This window comes from Eutrema salsugineum, unplaced genomic scaffold, assembly GCF_000478725.1.
Source record: "Eutrema salsugineum unplaced genomic scaffold, Eutsalg1_0 scaffold_10, whole genome shotgun sequence".
NCBI lineage: Eukaryota > Viridiplantae > Streptophyta > Magnoliopsida > Brassicales > Brassicaceae > Eutrema > Eutrema salsugineum.
Genome location: NW_006256908.1, coordinates 11,139,242 through 11,158,363, shown reverse-complemented (window position 1 = coordinate 11,158,363; position 19,122 = coordinate 11,139,242). Strand labels below are relative to the sequence as shown.

Genomic DNA, 19,122 nt, shown 5'->3' with positions numbered 1-19,122 from the left:
AATCATTGTTGAACCTAATTAAAACATGTTTATTAATTAAAGGCATGGTTTAACTGAGAATCTGAAAAAACTGGTACTTGATGGATGAAAACTTGACACAAAATTTCGGAATAATTTGAGATGGTCCTGGTTTTTATTTTTTATTTTTTGTTAGAAAGAGATGGTCCTGATTGAAAGAGTGATTAGTGTAAACATATTTTCATCGGACCACAAAGATTAGAAAGATTCGTCGTCCTATATTTGTATGTTACATTTTACGTTGTGGGCTTTGTCGATTCATGCAACTCGATGTGACGTGCTATATTGCGTATCATTTACTTATTGGATGTAATTTTTATGTGAGACGTTTTTTTACTGTCCCCCACTCTTAATAAGTTGACATCTGCATCATATAAACGCAACGCATGCAAATGTGATCATTCCCAGTTATAATGTTCGACCAGTAAATTAAATTGATAAACTTTATATCTTATTGGTAACATATTATAATTTAAGCAGTCATCTCTCATCAAAATTTAACTATTCTATCAAACATATATATTGTGGTATATCGTACTAAAAACCAGAAAAACAAATAATATGCACCACATCTGCCTTTTTAATTATGATTTATTTAAATCCAAACAAAATATATGATGATTAGTAAAAACGAATTTTATTATCATAAGTAATAATTTCATAAGAGAAGTAATCTTCCTAGACAAAAAATCAATTCCCTAATGTGATTAGCGGTGGGGCTAAGAGTATACTTAGACCATCTCCAATCATGGGTTATTGAAAACAGTGTAAAAGTTCTCAAAACAATAATATAAAATGAAATTATGTACAAAATAAAGAGAAAAATCTTTAAATACATAAAGTGAGGTTCTGAAACAAGAGATTTTGGATACCCTTTCTTCTATTTTAAAAGCCTTTATAATATTTTATTATTATTTTTTATACATATAATATGAAGAGCTTTTTCTAAAATCCTGCCATTAGAGAGGTGATCTTAGCAATGATTCATTGGCAAAAGACTAGGAAACTATTTAGCTAGCAAGCTATTGGGGGGTTGTGTGGTAGTGGCAAAGACATGGCAATGTTCACTTGATTCTCTGCCAAAGATTTTGCCTCCCATGGTCATGCCCATTATCATCTTTTTTTTCTGGACGACACGTATCCAGAGTATTGTAGACACACATGAAAAGTCCCTCCAATAGGCAATACCCATTCCCTCTTATTGCTCTAGTGGGTTCCATATTGTCCTCGCTTTCAACATTTTGTTCCTTTATAATTTTCCCATTATATTTTCATTTTTGTTATCCGCAACAAAATGACAATGTAAGATTGGCTTTTATTGTATTAATTTGTTAACAGGCTATTGGCTATGACATAAGATTCGTACTAGTTTTAATTTCTTAAAAATAATATTGCACGTTTTTCTCATAACTATATATATATATGTATATGTGTGTGAAGCTACATGTCGTTTTGATGACCGAAGGTTAATTATGTAATATAATTACTACACAAATTATTTATAACGAGTTTTTGAATCAAATGTCAACATCAACAAAATATCTAATTCTGTATTTGAATGAATGGAATCATTTTAGTTTTTTTAGTCCAGAGTTTTAATATTTGCAACGGATTCAGACAACTTATTTTTTTCCAAACACAGTGACACGTTTGAGATATGAATTGCATGGCCAAAACATTATCTTTCTAACTAATTGAACAATAATAATCATATATATAGTACCTTTTTTTTTCCAGAAAGGTAGTTTCAATTTACATTTGGCTGTCCTTTATCATTGATAACTACAAAATCTTAGATAGAAAAACTTATACCCACTTTTTAATTAAAATCGTTTGGAAACCAACGTGTCACCTAAAAGCCTTCAATAGCTTAATATGACCAATGGTAAAAGTTGTTGCTTGGAATTACTTCGTATCTGCCATAAACTCATCATAAAAAACTCCTCAATATTCGAAATTCGCCACTCGATTTCTAGTCTTTAGTTTCGTATTTTTACCGAAGAGAAACCAAACACAAATCAAATTAATTTAAGACTATATATATGTACATTCAATATAGCAATCAAAGAGATTGAGAAGCAAGAGTCAAAGGATCGTGGCGTTGACTCAAAAAGCGATTTGATGAATGGAGTGGAGTGATCATTAAACTGTAATGCACGATGTGTCGGGAAGACATGCTTTGAATCTCAATAACTCTGAAAATATATAGTCGAATAGATCTTCAATCGAGATCTTGTCTCTTTAAACTTCAGCACAACCGTCCATGTCTCTTTGATGATAGAGGACCCCTCCTCCTCTTGAACACATTCATAACTTCATCATTTGATTTTGACCCTACAGTTTGAAGAAGAAGACTACGAATTAGTGGGGTGAGTGAAAATATAAAGTGGATGTAAATAGGACGATATATACATTTACAATAAAAAATAGGAAAGGTTTTAAGAACGGATGTGTTTGCCATATACGTAAACTAGTAATCAGTTAAGGTTTGTTTATACTTCTGTCTAAATTTGTACTAAAAAAAAAAACATTAGCCTACGTTTAACATGTTAACAAAGAAACCTCTTAACGTTTTTTTGGTCAATATAAGTACATAACTTAAGTAAAAAAGCAATATAATAGTACAAAAACATCAGATTAGTAGTCATTTATAAGTTTTATGAAGCTTTTGTACGCATAATATGGCATGAAATATTTATATACTGATTGAAAAAAAGTTAATTAGAAATAGGATTGACGGTGAGCTCTGACCATCACCTTCTCCCCTGCCTTCTGGACTTTTTTTCCCCTTGATGGAAGGTCTCTTTTTCTTATTTCTTCTTTCTTCTGTTTCTCTATCTTTTTACTTTACCAACAGTAAAAACATAATAAATAGATTTGTTTTTCAAAAAAAAAAAATACAATTAACCGGTTAGTGGAATCTTTGTGTCTTTATCAGAGTTGTCATGAGTCTTATTCTGAGCTCATTAATTGACGAAAACATTATCTGATTTTTTGTTATCATAATGTACAACCCATGTAATAACCAAACAAAAGTAAATATTTGACTTGTTCTACACATATAATTAAGTACATACGATCTTTATTTTGAAAAATTTGCACCTTTATGATTTGACTGATTAAAAGAAACATATTGGGTAATTATCAAATCATATTCGGCGAGTATTTAGTATTTGACTTGTAAATTTTGATATTATTTTATATCCAACTCAAAATTATATCAATGTGTATAAGATTGGTATGAATGCAAAGTCAATGTCACGAATATTATTAGCGCATAGAGAGACGTTGGCATGTGACATGAGAGAAGATACGGTGGATCGTATCTGGTGGTGGCATCCATCTTTTGATTCATATATTTTATTTTATTTTATTCATATATATATAATATATATTTGGCTATTTTCTCTTATTATATCCACACTCGACAAAAATAAAACTCTATAAATAACAGTTTATATCTCACACAAAAGGGGATGCGATATAAGTTAAGGAGAACACATAGAAAATAACATTTCAAACTCTAAGAACTCGCAACCACACATACAAAATTGCATATAAGACCGTTTAGTTGTTACAAATTAATTTTCAACTCTAAGAACTGACAGAATTGTTACAAATACTTCTTCTTTTTTTTCTTTTATAGTTGAAAATTTTATACCGAAATTCAAATTATTTTTCAGAATCCATGGAACGCAGGATGTTTGACTATATAAAATATCCACATGAACAAACCATATTTCAAATCGCATTATTAAATTTCATCCTAATTTTCAATTGCTCATGGAAATACATGCAAGCTGTGTAATATGGTTATTTTATTTGTAAAATTGTGTAATATGCTAACGTGATGGAAAATATGTTCCTTAAAATCATCCAATTAGCATAAAAATGGGTGTGTATTACGAGTGGTTGTACCCAGTCGGTCTTATAATTGACAAAATATGTTAAAATTGTATGTATCGATAAGCGCACATTATTGTTAGCATATTCGTTTCCGTTTTTATAAATTAGTATCGAATCACGTTAGCTCACGGTGATATCATTAATAATAACTAGATTTTATAAAAGAAATGAGCTTATGGTCTTAATACGGTGAACCCAAACCTCAGCCATTATTTAAAAAAAGATACGACCGTACGTTAAGATCTACTTTGAGAATATTAACAGCTCGACTTGTCGACAAAAGAAATAAGAAACAACTCGAGTTGTCCCTTCGGGGATAGCCGATAAAATTGGAAAGAAACAACTCGAGTTATATATTATTAGCTCAATGATAACTATTGCAGAGAAGAAGACAATGGGCCAAGACACAAAAGGAATTAAGAAGGAAAAGATAATGTGTCGCAGGCCCAACATAAGCCCATGTCGTCTCAGTCAGCAAACAGCAAAATAACGGCCAAGGGAAAAAGCAGAGAAACAAACGGTACGGTTGATAAAATAGAAATCGACATTTTCAACAGGTTTGCAGTCTTGGACAAAGGGTTGTGAGCTGTGTCATTGATAGCTGGTGTGCCAACTATGATATATCTAGAATCTTCTTCTTGTAGTATAATTATCAATGTATGTAAAACCCTATAATGTTTATCAAGAAGAATGAAGTTTCAAAATTAAACACTTTTTCTCAGTTTCTAAAGTTTAGATCTTTGCTTTCTTGATATTCACATATATATATAACTTTTGCATATCCGGATAACTTCGATTGCTTGTGATCGATTTAAATTATAGTTCAAATGATTATCTTCCGGTTGATAATATGGTTATTTGTTAACTCTTTTATGTAAGTATGGGATAACAAAAGTTCATTTCATTTGACAATTAATTAAGTTGAAAATTTAGATGGTCCGTATTTTGTTTGTTCCCTAGATAGTTTCATCATTAGCCTTTAATCGGTAACATGTACAAAATGATAAACCGAAATTTAAATTGCCCTTACAAGCGATGTTACATGTCTAGTGCCCCTCCGATACAACAAAAGGCCGAGAAAAAGGCAATATGAAATGTTACGCATCATATAATACATACAATAAACATACAATAAATAAAGACTATGTGATTATGGTCGTGTAACTCCATTTGATTATAAAGCTCATACTGAACTCCTATCTTACACCATAATTTTTATATCTTTATTTTGTTGGTTTAGAATAATCAATAATGTTATTAGATCTAGGTGTAGCACAATTTTTGTAGCTTTTTGTTGAATAATAAATGTATATTACAATGAATATTCTTTTTTGGGGGGTCAGAATTCTTTATTTAAATTCAAGTCCTTTTTTTGTTTTTTTGGACGAACATATCACATAAATCCAAGTCCTATTTAAATCCAAGTACTACATAAATACAAGTATTTAAATCCAAGTCCTATTTAAATCCAAGTCCTATTCAAATCCAAGTCCTAGTCAAATCCAAGTCCACTCTCAGATATTAACGACCAAATAACTAATTACAAAAGTAATATTCTGAAAATACCCATAAAAAAAAAAGGTCATCAAAAGTGGTAAGCATGGGATCGCTTCTCTTAAACGCTTATGCTTTTCTCTATTTATTCCTTGTCTTGTCTCTCACGTATTCTCAAACATGAAACATTCCAAATAATTAACTAGTACATATGCATATAAGTAAGTAATTAGCTAGCCATTCCAACTTACACCTAATTAACACACGATTTTTCTCGAAAGAGAGGGACGAGCAGCTACAAAATCAATGCCAATCAGCCGTAAAGTTCTGAAGTGGGCCGTTGTGACGGCGGTTGTTGGGGTCCTGGTCGTTTTTGTCGGGCCGTACATCATTGGACCGGAGAATATAGTGGGCTCGAAAAACGTCCTAACCACGGCTAAAATGATCCCGCTTCCCGTGGATGGACCGGAAAGCATGGACTGGGATCCACGAGGGGAAGGCCCATACGTCGGAGTCACCGACGGTCGCATACTCAAATGGCGCGGTGAGGATATTGGCTGGGTCGAATTCGCCCATACATCTCCCCACAGGTTTGTTTAAGTATACTTGCATGTTGTATATATATGTACGTACATTCAAAAAAAAAAAAATTATTAAGAATTCTGCATTTTGCATTTGCTTGATTTTACAATTACAAAAAAAAAAAAAAAAAAATTGATGTGTTGGACCGAGACATTAACTCTGGTAGGTTGCTAGGGTTTTCACTGTATCACATGTATATTTATGTTCTTGATTTGAAAAATCCAAATTTAAATCAGAATGATGAAGCGCTAGCTAGAATATATGTTTTTTTTAAGATAAAGAAACACAAGAATATACTACTTAATAAGTTAATAACGCAAGTTGTTAAAAAAAAAAAAACACAAGAATAACTGTTTCTTCGATAAATGATTACGGGATAGACACAAACATAACAAAGTTTCTATATATTTTCGAATATATAAAGAGGGAACTGTTCGAGCCATAAGGTGGAACCTGCGTGTGGGAGGCCTTTGGGACTGAGCTTCGACAAGAAATCGGGAGATTTGTACTTTTGTGACGGTTACTTTGGGGTAATGAAGGTCGGGCCTAAAGGAGGATTGGCCGAGAAAGTCCTGGATGAAGTCGAAGGCCAGAAAATTATGTTTGCAAACCAAATGGATATAGACGAAGAAGAGGATGTTATCTACTTCAACGATAGCAGCGACACCTACCACTTCGGGTATTATAACTTCACCTGTCTATTACTTTTCTTTTAGTTCCTACATATGGAAATTTGAAAATTGATAGACCATATATAAAATACGGGTCATCAACCAATGTACTCATTTTAAATTGAGTTTGAGTTGGAAACCCAAATTTTAACATATTTTTTCATATCTCAAAGTTGAACCGAAAAAGGTTTCCCACAAAATCGGTTTCATGTATTCTAAGTGGTCGTATAAGTAATCTCTTTTGTTGTGATATTTCTATGAAGACTGTGCATTTCTCGTTTTCATTTCGAGAGACCTATTAGAAGTTTAGAACCCATATCAAAAAAGTGTGATATTTCTGATGTACAATAAACTTTATAGGTCAATTAATTAGTTTTAAGTTGGAAGCTTGTGTTAGGAAAAAGAAAAAGTTAACCTAATTTAATAAAATAAAATAAAAATCTCGTAAACAACATATAGACCAATTTTTAGTTAAAACTTATAAAATTTGCTTCGAAAGAATTAAAATTTACTTTCTTGCTTGGATCAGGGACGTATTCTCCGTGTTTCTATGTGGCGAAAAGACGGGAAGAACGATTCGATACGACATGAAGACCAAAGAGGCTAAAGTTTTAATGGACCGTCTTCATTTCCCTAATGGTCTTGCCTTAAGCAAAGATGGTTCGTTCGTTCTTGTATGTGAGCCCCCAACGCAACTTGTGCATCGATATTGGGTCAAAGGACCTAAAGCCGGGACCCGCGACATATTTGCAAAGCTCCCTGGCTATCCAGATAACATCAGGAGGACCAAGACAGGGGATTTCTGGGTTGCCTTGCATTCCAAGCAAACTCCATTTGCTAGGTTTTCGTTGATGCATCCGTGGATTGGGAAATTTTTCATTAAGACGTTGAAGATGGAGCTGTTGGTTTTTCTCTTTGAAGGAGGGAAGCCTCATGCCGTGGCCGTGAAACTCTGCGGCGAGACTGGAGAGATTGTGGAGATTCATGAAGATAGTGAAGGAAAGAATATGAAGTTCATTAGTGAGGTTCAAGAGAGAGATGGTAAGCTCTGGTTTGGGTCTGTGTTTCTGCCATCCATTTGGGTTCTCGATCGTCAGTGATTTATACGATTATGTTTTTCAGTTCTTTTTATTAGTACCGTGGTTAAAGTAACTTTCTTGCTTCTACGTTATCATTTTTCTCATGTGTGTGAATTTGATAATAATCAAATGGGCTGTATCCGGTTAGATTTGCATTTAAAATAAGTCCTTTTCCCGACTCTTGATCTTATATAAATTACTGATATCTTGTTTTTTTTTGTTAAAGTAAATCTTGGTTTCTGTATGGTTTACTTTTCCTTTCAATTCGACGATCTATTTTCTCAGTTTAATTATATTTCGTGTATTTATTTGGGTTTTAATGTTAACTGAAAAGTAACTTGTATATTATCTTTTTTGGTAAACTAGTAACTTGTATATTATCCTATCTACAAGCTCAAAGAGAGATAGATGGAACGAAAAAAGTGACGATTTTAAAAGAAGAATTCATATAACCAAAAGAAAATTAAAGTAGAAAAGGGTTCTAGGCGGAAGGTGGTTTCGCAGGTCGCCATCGACTTCCAGCCTGAATGAAGCTAAAATCGAATTTTTATGTTTAAACCGAATCGGAATCGATTTATGATATAATTTTTGACTCGGTTCAGTTTCAGCTTATTATAAATATACTTATGTGAGTATATATTTTGGCAGGCCAAGAGCTCTTTTGTTTTTTTTTTGGTTTCTAATATTTGTATTACTTAAAGACCAAGATAATACCTCTATATAAAAGTATCTATTATTATTTTTACTTATTTTTAAATCAAAACGATAACAAGAAATTTGAGAAAAAAAATGTGAGGCTATAGACCGGCCGTGTGCAGTCCATACTAACCCTAATAGACAGGATTAAGGTGGGATATATTTGTGAACATGAGGAGTTGACATATTCTCTATTGAATAATTTCGTTTTTAATTGGCTCTGATATTTTTGGAATATTTGTTTGTTTTGGATGGGTTTGATGACCAAAAAAAAAAAGGTCAGAAATCAGAAGGCAACACAAGTAATAGGTTGCCGAGTGGGGCTCATGCCGTTGCTTCTTCTGCCCACTGCCCCTTCTCCTGTCACTTCACTCTCTCCAAACTTCCTTTGTCTTTTTTTTTGGCTATATAAAATTTCTGTTAATTTCATTTATAAACATATAAACCTAAGATAAATTATTATTTGTTACAAAAATAAAATGTGGGTAGGAAGGTAATGATCTCATTACGTCTTTTTCTAATTCAAAGTTTGTTCTGTGTAAGGAAAATATAATCTTTCCGTATATAGTTTTTTTTTTGGTTGAATAACATGTACACGTTACCCAGACTTGTAAAAATTATCCAACTAAATAGACAACAAATCTGCAGATTTTGATGGGAAGAAAATATATAGAGAGTCAGAGTATAGAAAATAGCCCTAGCTAAAACGTGAATACAATGAACTAAATGTGACCCCTCAGTTTCCGACGCTGGTAAGCAATCATACTATCTACATGTAATATGGCTCACAAATCTTGACTTCAAAAACGTAATTAACCTGTTTTAGTGTTATTTCGTTTTATTGTTTTAGTTATAGAGAGATAAAAATTGAATAATCCAATTATTACACGTATTGAGGCATTGTTTAATTTCCTTAATATCTCATTCTACAAACGGCAAAAACTTCTATCTTGTCAATAGGTAGGTGAATGGTATCATGACTGTCTAGGTAGTAAGAAGGAAACATATCTTTCATAATAAAGCTAGTAAGAAGGAAGTGTTTGAACATAAAAATAAACATATAAATCAACAAATGGATGATGACAAAAGAAAACTAAACAAACGGAATTCTGAATCCACAAATCCCTAAGAATACAATAAAAATTAAATTCTAAGCTAAAATATTACGTTTTTAATTTGTTTGACACGACTTCGACATGTATAAGAAAACAATTTATTATTTTCTGACACCTTCTATATAAACCATAATAACTCTTACCAGATACACAAAAATAGAGGGCAAGAAAAAAATCGGAAAATGATGAAACTCTTCTTGGTGGTGGCATTTTCTGTTGCCTTTCTCTTTACCCTCACCAAATTTTCCGGCGAGAGACCAAAACATGGAGAATCAGTGTTGACTGTTCATTTGCCTGAATTCCGTCTGATTCCGACCACCGGAGCTTCGGGACCGGAGAGTTTCGTATTTGATTTCTCCGGCGAAGGTCCTTACACCGGTTTATCTGACGGTCGAATTGTTAAGTGGATAGCTAATGAGAGCCGTTGGATCGATTTCGCCGTCACCACCCCAACAAGGTACGCGATAATCTCTGTTTTTTTTTTTTTTTACTTTTATTGGGATTTTTTGTTTCCTCGTTTTTTGTTTTGTGTGGTTTTAACTCCTTCAACTATATCCACCAACTCCTCTGTCCCATCGAAATTATCGATTTAATTATCAGAATAATGAAATTACATCCTTTGAAACTCCAACATTGATTATAAGTTAAACCTTTTGATTTAATTCACATCTCAAATTAATACGATTAGCTATGAATTCCTGTCTGACTAAGAACGGTACTTGACAAAGAAAAAAAGTACTTGTTTTGTTTCTGCATATGTACGTCAACTTTTTAATCTTTTGTTTCACGTGGTCAACTTGTTGTTTTAAAATGTAAAATTAACTTTCTGAATCACACAATTGGTTCATTTGGGCATGCATGTGAAATTCCCATTTTGAGGGGGATTCTAAAACTCTATTGCATGCGCATTATATATGCATATTTGGCTATGCAGCTTAATTGCTTCTTTGATTTCCTTGAATATTTTCTCCATGCTCTTTCTCACGCGCGTGTTGTGAAATGTTGCAGTTTTTCAAAAAATAAAATTTCAAATAAAAGATGACAGCTAAAGAATGAGTGACAATGTAGAAATTGCTGCACTGTTTTTATTTACTAGGAATAATGTGAGTAAACGAACCCTTCGGTTACAAAATATAGGAAATGTGTTGTTGACTACTTGACTATGGTGGTCCAGGTTTGCTATTAGAAAATGTTATTTGATGCTACATTTTACAAAGATTACAATATAAATAAAAATATACAGCAATACTTATTATGCTTCTATTTATTATACCACTAAACGGATGGAAGAACAAGTACTCATTTAAATCAGCTTATTATGCTTATTATTTAAATGCTTGTTATGCTTCTATTTAGTATACCACTAATAATAGCCAAAAAAAAAATAGTTATCAAATGATGGGTTTAAAAAAAAAAAAATGTTACACTTCAATGGAGGTGTTCCAAGAAAAATAAAACACTGCAACGGAAATTTATGTTTTAATTAAATGCAGAGAAGGTTGTGAGGGCCCGCACGAGCACCAACAAACGGAACACGTGTGCGGACGACCATTGGGCCTGGCTTTTGAAAAATCCACTGGTGATCTTTATATAGCTGATGCTTATATGGGCCTTCTTAAAGTTGGCCCAGAAGGTGGTTTAGCCAACCAGATGTTAACACATCAGCTGGATGAGCCCCTTAGGTTTACCAACGGATTAGACATAGATCCACGGACCGGATTTGTCTACTTTACCGATAGTAGTTCGGTTTACCAACGGAGGTATGATTTTGCGAAGTTTGAAATTATGTAAAAAGCATGCTCTGAAAACAATTTTAAAAAAAAAAGATACACATACACATGCAAATATATGGAATACACATACAAATGCATATACCGTAAATATTGTATTGTTATATATTTTGAAATGAAAAATAAAATTATAACTGAAAATATTATTTAAAAACTATATGGTATAAGAGCGTAAATTGTTGATTTAAATTTTTTTTTTTCAGGAATTATATAGGGGTGATGATGAGTGGGGACAGAACCGGTAGACTAATGAAGTACGACCCAAACACAAAACAAGTGACCACTCTTTTAAGTAACCTAGCGTTCGCAAACGGCGTCGTTCTGAGCCAAAACGGTGATTACCTTCTCGTGGCCGAGACTGCCACGTCTCGGATCCTACGTTACTGGCTCAACGATACGTCGTCGACTAAATCTCCCGAAAACTACGAGATTTTTGCGGAGCGGCTCCCAGGGTTTCCCGACAACATAAAGAGGAGTCCACGTGGCGGATTCTGGGTAGGCGTGAATACGAAACACACAAAGCTGACAAAGTTCGCTATGTCTAACGCGTGGCTAGGACGCGCCGCTTTGGGCCTACCGGTGGACTGGATGAAGATCCATTCGTATTGGGCCAAATACAAAGGGAATGGCATGGCCGTGAGGTTGAGCGAGGGTAGTGGCCTAATATCGGAAATCTTTGAGGGTAAAAATGGACATAAGTGGATGTCTATAAGTGAATTGGAAGAGAGAGACGGAACTCTATGGGTTGGATCGGTGAATACTCCTTTCGCTGGCATGTATGAAATCTAAAATTGATTAATGCAAATATGCTTTTCTAATCATTATAAATTACATTATTCATACATCATTAAATTAAGTATTCTAGTTCGAGATTTTACAATCAACAGTTGTTGTTTATTCGTAATTTTATTGTTACAAGTCTACATGATACCAGTTGTCATATATATATATATATATATGAACCTATGGTTTTTTTTTTCTTTAACAAAAAAAAAGAACCTATGATTTTATTGACCTAGCTACATGCCTTTTCACAATTATTATTGTAAATGAATATTAACAGTTTTTTTATATATCATAATTCTTAGACCACCTCATCAGTAGTATCTCAGAAAGAGGTTATTAAAACTCAAATATTATTATTTTAATATAATTTAAATTTTTAATTTAATTTTTATTTCTGTTAAAAATATAGACTAATAATAAGTTAGACAGCTGTAGATCTTTTCTAAAATGAGGTTAGAACTTGAAGAACCGTTTCTATAAATCTCTCTTTTACTTTTATTTTTTTTCTTTAATTTATTGTCAAGAGCTTTATCCTAAACTTCCCATTGGAGGTACTCTTAGGATGCTAAGTCTATGTGACTATGATTCTTATTATATATATGAACCAGGAGGGGATCCACAATCTAAGTTATGGGGCATGTGCCCCATATTAAATGTTATAAATTTTCTGGGATCAGTCCCAAATAGAACCTACGTTGTTTATTGACATGCTTTCTTATTTAATGCTTTCTCATTCTTATAATTGTAATGAATATATTATAATTGAGATGATGTACGTATCCAGAAGGAAAAAAGAGAGTATTATAATCCACGATTTGATATTAAAACAGTTGTTCTTATTTCTTTACGAGAAAAACACTACATAACAAAATACATATATTATGTCCCTACGATTTTTTTTTATTGAGCTAGGGACCTTATTAGGCACCACTTTTTTTTTTTTTTTAACATATGTACGTAATAGTAATAAACCATACATTGCAAGCGTACAAACATAGAGTTTGCTTACACACCAAATCATGGCTTAGCTTCTTCCTTTTTCTCCACTTCCTCAGAACTTTGCTGAGACTCAACAGCTTCCACGGCCTCGTCGGTTTCAGCTTGAGGAATTCGGCAACAGTAGGCGCACCGTCTCCCACGCCATCCGCAACATCCGAACCTACAACCACCACGCCACCTTCTCTGAGGCTCAACAGCTTCCACAGCCTCGTCGGTCTCGGCTTCAGGACTTCGGCAACAGTAGGCGCACCGTCCATAACGCCACCCACAACATCCGAACCTACAACCACCAGGTCCACCACCCCACCTTCCCTGAGGCTCAACAGCTTCAGCTTCCACGGCTTCCTCAGTCTCGGCTTGAGGACTTCGGCAACAGTAGTTGCACCGTCCACGATACCAGAGACCGCAACATCCGAACCTACAACCACCAAGTCCACCACCAGGTCCACCACCACCCCACCTTGTCTGAGGCTCTATGGCATCGGTTGCTTCACTTGGCTTCACTTCATCCCTAGCTGCAAGTGTGATTCATATGTTATTTACTTCAGGCCATGAATTAAACAGTCGATCATCAGTTATCTGAAAGTATAAAAGAGGGAATCTATATATATATAGAGTTGTATACCATGTGTGGCATCGTTGGATGTGTCGGCAAAAACAACGAGAGAGAGGGAAAAGAGCAAAGCCAACAGAGCGAGAGACTTGAGGCTTCCCATGTTTTGACTTCGTTACACCAAACTCTTAAATTTTTGGATATCGTTACACCAAACACTTAAACTTGTTCTGTTTGTTGTGAGAGAAGATGCTTTTGGTAGTGAAAAATGTATTACCACTGCACATCTATTTATAGTTGGACCGCAAAAAATGGCGACAAGAGACCAGTCAACTATGTCGAGTGAGTAAATATAATGGCATATTTTAAACAGAAATTTTTTATGGTTTATAAAAATTGTAAGGAAAAAAAAGTCAATAACCATATATTGCTTCTGATTGATCCCGATGATTGATATTTCATCTCGGCAGACGTAATCATCATATTATCTAAACTATGGTAAATTGGTTATAGAAATGATCGACAAGAATCGTAGTACGTGATCAAGAAAAAAGCTTATAAGAAGCTTTGATGCTTTTAACCCCCCCCCCCCCAAAAAAAAGACCTTGACGATGCTGTCTAAGTTTTAGTTATGACTTATGATGGCTCTAACAATTTTTTTTTTTTTTTGTATTTTCCATCGACTTGTGATTTTGAAAACAAAACACTGTGGCTTGCAGATACTTTTATAAATCAGATTTTAGTCATCACTTATTGTTAGATCGGATTTTAGTCATCACTTATTGTTAGATCAGATTTTAGTCACCACTTATTGTTAGTATTATTCTTTTGCGAATAAATTTTACCGACATGATATGGAAATTTTACTGTTCTTACAACTTAATATTAACTAAGAATACAGCTTTATAGAAGCACTGATTTTTTTTGACTTCCGAAAGAGAATCAAGATTTAAGAGACTGTACAATACGATTTTATACTAATTATGGTTTTGTGTACATATAAAATAGTGTCACGGACATGATGTTGATACAGAAAAAAACAAAACTATGTGCAAAACATAAATATCATCTATCTTCCGGTCAGTAAACAGTAGACACCAGTGAACAAATATATATCAGTATATCACAATGTCAACGGATAATTTCCAACAACAGAAAAAAACAAATATTTTCTTGTCAACTAGCAGATACAAGATATGTTCTACTTATAACACTAAAATCTATTCATTTATATTATAAATAAAATACAGAAATACCCATTCAAAACAAGATAATCAACAAAAAGCTCTGTTTATTGCTTTTTGTGTGTGCTAACTTGTAATTATTATATAAAATGGAACTTTGGGTTTTACAGAAGCTTAACCCCTATACATGTTACATTGGACAACAAAAAGAAGTAAAAAATAATGCAACAGAATGATCATGATTTTCAAGATTACAACAGAATCAGCTCACCCACAGTTGCATTAGCTTGCCAAACGAAGATAAAGGTTAATGAGTTAATCCAATCGATAATAAAATATCCGAGTAAAAAACTGTCGTAGCTGAATCGAATTAACAGTACAGAATAAAACTATATATTTGACAAGTAGCCGTTTTCACTTCTGCCCAAAAACCCATGGTAAAAGTTGAACGTTGAAAGCCATTGCATTACATGCATCAAAAGGTGCGACAGCTAAACTCTTCTATGTTGTTCCATGTGTAAATGCCATGCTCTCTTCATGACCTGTGGTGCTTACACGTGTCGAAGTAGTTGACACAAATCCAACTCTTCCACTTGAAAACCCAGCGTTCGAAAGGATAATGTCTTCAATACATACCAAAAGCTCCAAATTCGAACTCTTCCTCTTTTTTGCCAAATCATTTTTTTGTCGCATTAATTAGTCAAATCATTAGAATTGCTAATAAATGAAGAAAAGGGAAGTTAGAAAAGGAATTATAATTATAAGAATCAATTTATGGTGTCGCGTGGTCAAATAATTCTTTTTGTTTTGTTTTGAAAAGTATAATAATTCATTTAGGGGTAAGAATATCCGATGTTTCACTTGTAAATTAGTTCGAACTCGGAAAGTTCTGTTTATCAAAACCAAAACACAAAAAGAACCGACGGGACTCGCCCGATCGAAGTCCAATTCAACTCTTTAGATGAAAATAAAATTCAGCATTTGTCAAACCAAACCAAACCAATCCGTTGTCTAATCACGAGACAAACCATATTCCACTAGAAGCGTTACTAAATTACTACATTAGATACTCAATGATCCAGACTGGATCAGAGTCACCGTGAGATTTTCAGTCTCTTACGTAGACCGAAAATGGAAACGTTTAGGTTACGATCGAGTTGAACTCAACCATATCTGGGCCGTTACATAGTAATTGGCTTTCTGGCCTGGAAAAAATAGCATGCTATCCCTTTTGACTCGTGTAAAATAACAAGAACACTGTTATTTCTTGTAGAAACTATTCAAAAAAATGTTAATGGAGTTGATGTAAAAACAAAAAAAATGATTGCTGATACAGTAGATGAATAAAACTTACTACTGTTTTATTTGGAGATTAGGAGAAGGAAAAAACTTATTATTGTTTCCGTAAGAACATAAATATTTTAGTTTTTCTATATAAACAAAACATAAATATTGTTAGCATTCATTATTTTTGGCATAATGATGCCATATTATATGAACCTATGGTGTTGTGGAGCTCGATGCTTTTCATAAATTTATAATTTAAATATTACTTAGTGCATGATTTAAATAGTAAAACAGTTTATTATTAATCTTCAAGAGAAAAACACTACACAACATAATACATATTATATATGAAACTACCACTTTTTTTATTGAGCTAGATACCTTATCAGGCACCATTAATCTTTCATTTTAACATATGAAACTATCCAAGCATGATCGGACCTTGATAATCAGAATCAATTTAGGTTTAGACTCAATACGAACCGAATCAAACCGGACCGTTTTGATCCATCGCAATCTCCTTATTTAATGTCTTTAGTAGATAATATGATCTGATATGATATGTAGTATCTCAATTTATATTAGATTTCATGGAAAATTCTTGATTAAATTATATATGGCCTATCTCAAAATTAATTTTCTAAATTTTGTAATAATAGTTTGCGTGACATTTACGGTATCGAGAGTCTCTTGTCGCCATCTTTACTATAAATACATGCTTTTAAGCTCACACATCCTTCACACCATAACCTCTTTTCTTCTAAATACTTATAAGACTAATCACTGAAACCAAATTGAGCTCGCGTAATCTAGCCTAAAAAAAAACATGGCACGCTCGGAGTTTCTTGTTGTCTTGGCTTTGTTCTTTACCTGCTTATCTCTTGATAATTCAGCCCCCTTTTTGACCATACCCACGCATATATATCTAATTCATATGTACACATGGTTAGTTTAGTTAAAATAAAAACTGAGTTCTTTATTTATTTTTTTTTTCAAAACGGAAATTTTGAAGACGACTAATTAAGAAGAATGGGGAAATTTGGAGTTTTGTGGATCTAGAACAATGGAACTTTGGAGATTAATAAGGAAAAAGGTTATTATTGTTTCTTTAAGAAGATAAATATTTTTAGTTTTTCTATATAAACAAAACATAAATATTGTTAGCATTCATTATTTTTGGCATAATAAATTTATATGATACCATATTATATGAACTTATGGTTTTATAGATCTAGATTCTTTTTAATAATTAAAATTATTTAAATTTTACTTCAGTCCATGATTTAAATAGTAAAACAGTTGTTATTACTAATCTTCAAGAGAAAAAAACAGTACACAACAAAAACATATTGTAAATTGAACCTACCACTTTTTTTATTTATTGAGTCCTTATTAGGCACCATTATATCTTTTATTTTAACATACGTACGAAATAGCAATGAACCACATGCATTCCATGCATACAAACAGAGAGTTTGTGTTCCACGCCAATTTATGGTTTAGCTTCATCCTTCTTCTTCTCTTCCTCTGTAGCCATCTTCTTGGAACAACAAGCACTGCACTGTCCAAAAGCGTAGCTTCCGCAGCAACCGTACCTACAACTACGGACTCGCTGGGGCTCAACAACTTCAGCCTCGGCTTGAGGACTTCTGCAACAGTAGATGCACCGTCCATAACGCCAGGGTCCGCAACATCCGTACCTACAACCACCACCCAACCTTTTCTGGGGCTCAACAGCTTCCACGGTCTCTTCGGCCTCGGCCTCGGCCTGGGCCTGACTAAGGCTGCAACAAGCACTGCACCGTCCAAAAGCGTAGCTACCACAACATCCGTACCTACAACCACCACGGCCGCGTTGCTGAGGCTCCACAGCGTTGGCATCAACAGCCTCGGTCTCAATGGCCTCTGCAGCTTCCACGGCCTCGGCCTGGGCCTGGGCCTGACTAAGGCTGCAGCAAGCGCTGCACCTCCCAAAAGCGTAGGATCCGCAACATCCGTACCTACAACCGCCACGACCACGTTGTTGTGGCTCTATGGCATCGGTTGCTTCACTTGGATTCACGTCATTCTTAGCTGCACGTGTCATTTATGTGTTACTTACGTCAGGCCATGTATTAAACATTCGATCGTCAGTTATATGAAAGTATAAAAAGAGAAAATCAAAAGATAGAGTTATATACCATGTGTAGCATCATTGGATGTGTCGGCAAAAACAGCGAAAGAGAAGGTAAATAGCAAAGCCAAGAGAGCGAGAGACTTGAGGCTTCCCATGTTTTGATTTCGTTACACAAAACTTAGCTTATGTGGTTTTGTTGTGAGAGAAGATGTTTTTGTAGTGCAGTGTATAATCACACCTCGTGTATTTATAGTTGAGCGGCAAAGCATAGGGACAAGACAACGGTCAATTATGTCGAGACGTCGAGTGAGGGAAGATAATGGCGTATTTATGTGTGAAAACAATTTTTACAATTATATAAATGTAAGAAGATACTCAATAACCACATTCGTTCTGATTGATCAAATATTCCGTCTCGGCTTATCATCATATTAGAAAAACTATCTAAACTGATAATAGATGTGATCGAGAAGAATCCCAGAAACTGATCAAGAAAGATTATAAGAAGCTTCGATGCTATTGTTTATAGTTTTAGCTATGGTGGCTCTACCAATTCTGTTTTGTATTCCCATCAACTTGTGATTTTGTGAACAAATTCACCGTTGCTCTAGCCTCTTCAAAAAAAATTGAAAATAAATATATTGTTGTTTTTGTAAGTATATTGAGCCACTTAGTGTTATTAATTAATTATCGACATGCTATGAAAACTTTCTCTTTCTCACAAACTTTTTTTTTCTTTTCTCAAAAATAAATATAACACTCCCTTTTTTTTGTCCAACAAATATGTAACACTCTTATTTTTCACTTTTTATAAAAATTTTATTACACATTAAAAAAACCAAAGAT

General features: G+C 33.8%; 4 protein-coding genes across 4 annotated transcripts; 2 read left to right on the top strand and 2 right to left on the bottom strand.

Annotated features, from left to right (window-relative positions):
* Window positions 1-5,662: 5,662 nt before the first annotated feature.
* LOC18027737 (protein STRICTOSIDINE SYNTHASE-LIKE 1) lies at window positions 5,663-7,928 on the top strand. Its single transcript, XM_024148086.1, has 3 exons — window positions 5,663-6,008; window positions 6,425-6,679; window positions 7,201-7,928. The coding sequence occupies exons 1-3, from the start codon at window positions 5,725-5,727 to the stop codon at window positions 7,769-7,771; spliced, it is 1,110 nt and encodes a 369-aa protein (XP_024003854.1). The 5' UTR covers window positions 5,663-5,724; the 3' UTR covers window positions 7,772-7,928.
* Window positions 7,929-9,693: 1,765 nt separating this feature from the next.
* Window positions 9,694-12,189, top strand: LOC18027736 (protein STRICTOSIDINE SYNTHASE-LIKE 2). The gene is made up of 3 exons (XM_006411331.2): window positions 9,694-10,018; window positions 11,055-11,321; window positions 11,555-12,189. The coding sequence occupies exons 1-3, from the start codon at window positions 9,744-9,746 to the stop codon at window positions 12,138-12,140; spliced, it is 1,128 nt and encodes a 375-aa protein (XP_006411394.1). The 5' UTR covers window positions 9,694-9,743; the 3' UTR covers window positions 12,141-12,189.
* An 802-nt stretch (window positions 12,190-12,991) lies between these two features.
* LOC18027735 (late embryogenesis abundant protein M17) lies at window positions 12,992-13,933 on the bottom strand. Its single transcript, XM_006411330.2, has 2 exons — window positions 13,762-13,933; window positions 12,992-13,651 (listed from the first exon to the last, which is right to left on the bottom strand). The coding sequence occupies exons 1-2, from the start codon at window positions 13,850-13,852 to the stop codon at window positions 13,155-13,157; spliced, it is 588 nt and encodes a 195-aa protein (XP_006411393.1). The 5' UTR covers window positions 13,853-13,933; the 3' UTR covers window positions 12,992-13,154.
* Window positions 13,934-17,489: 3,556 nt separating this feature from the next.
* On the bottom strand, window positions 17,490-18,497 carry LOC18027734 (late embryogenesis abundant protein M17). Its single transcript, XM_006411329.2, has 2 exons — window positions 18,341-18,497; window positions 17,490-18,233 (listed from the first exon to the last, which is right to left on the bottom strand). The coding sequence occupies exons 1-2, from the start codon at window positions 18,429-18,431 to the stop codon at window positions 17,653-17,655; spliced, it is 672 nt and encodes a 223-aa protein (XP_006411392.1). The 5' UTR covers window positions 18,432-18,497; the 3' UTR covers window positions 17,490-17,652.
* Window positions 18,498-19,122: the final 625 nt, after the last annotated feature.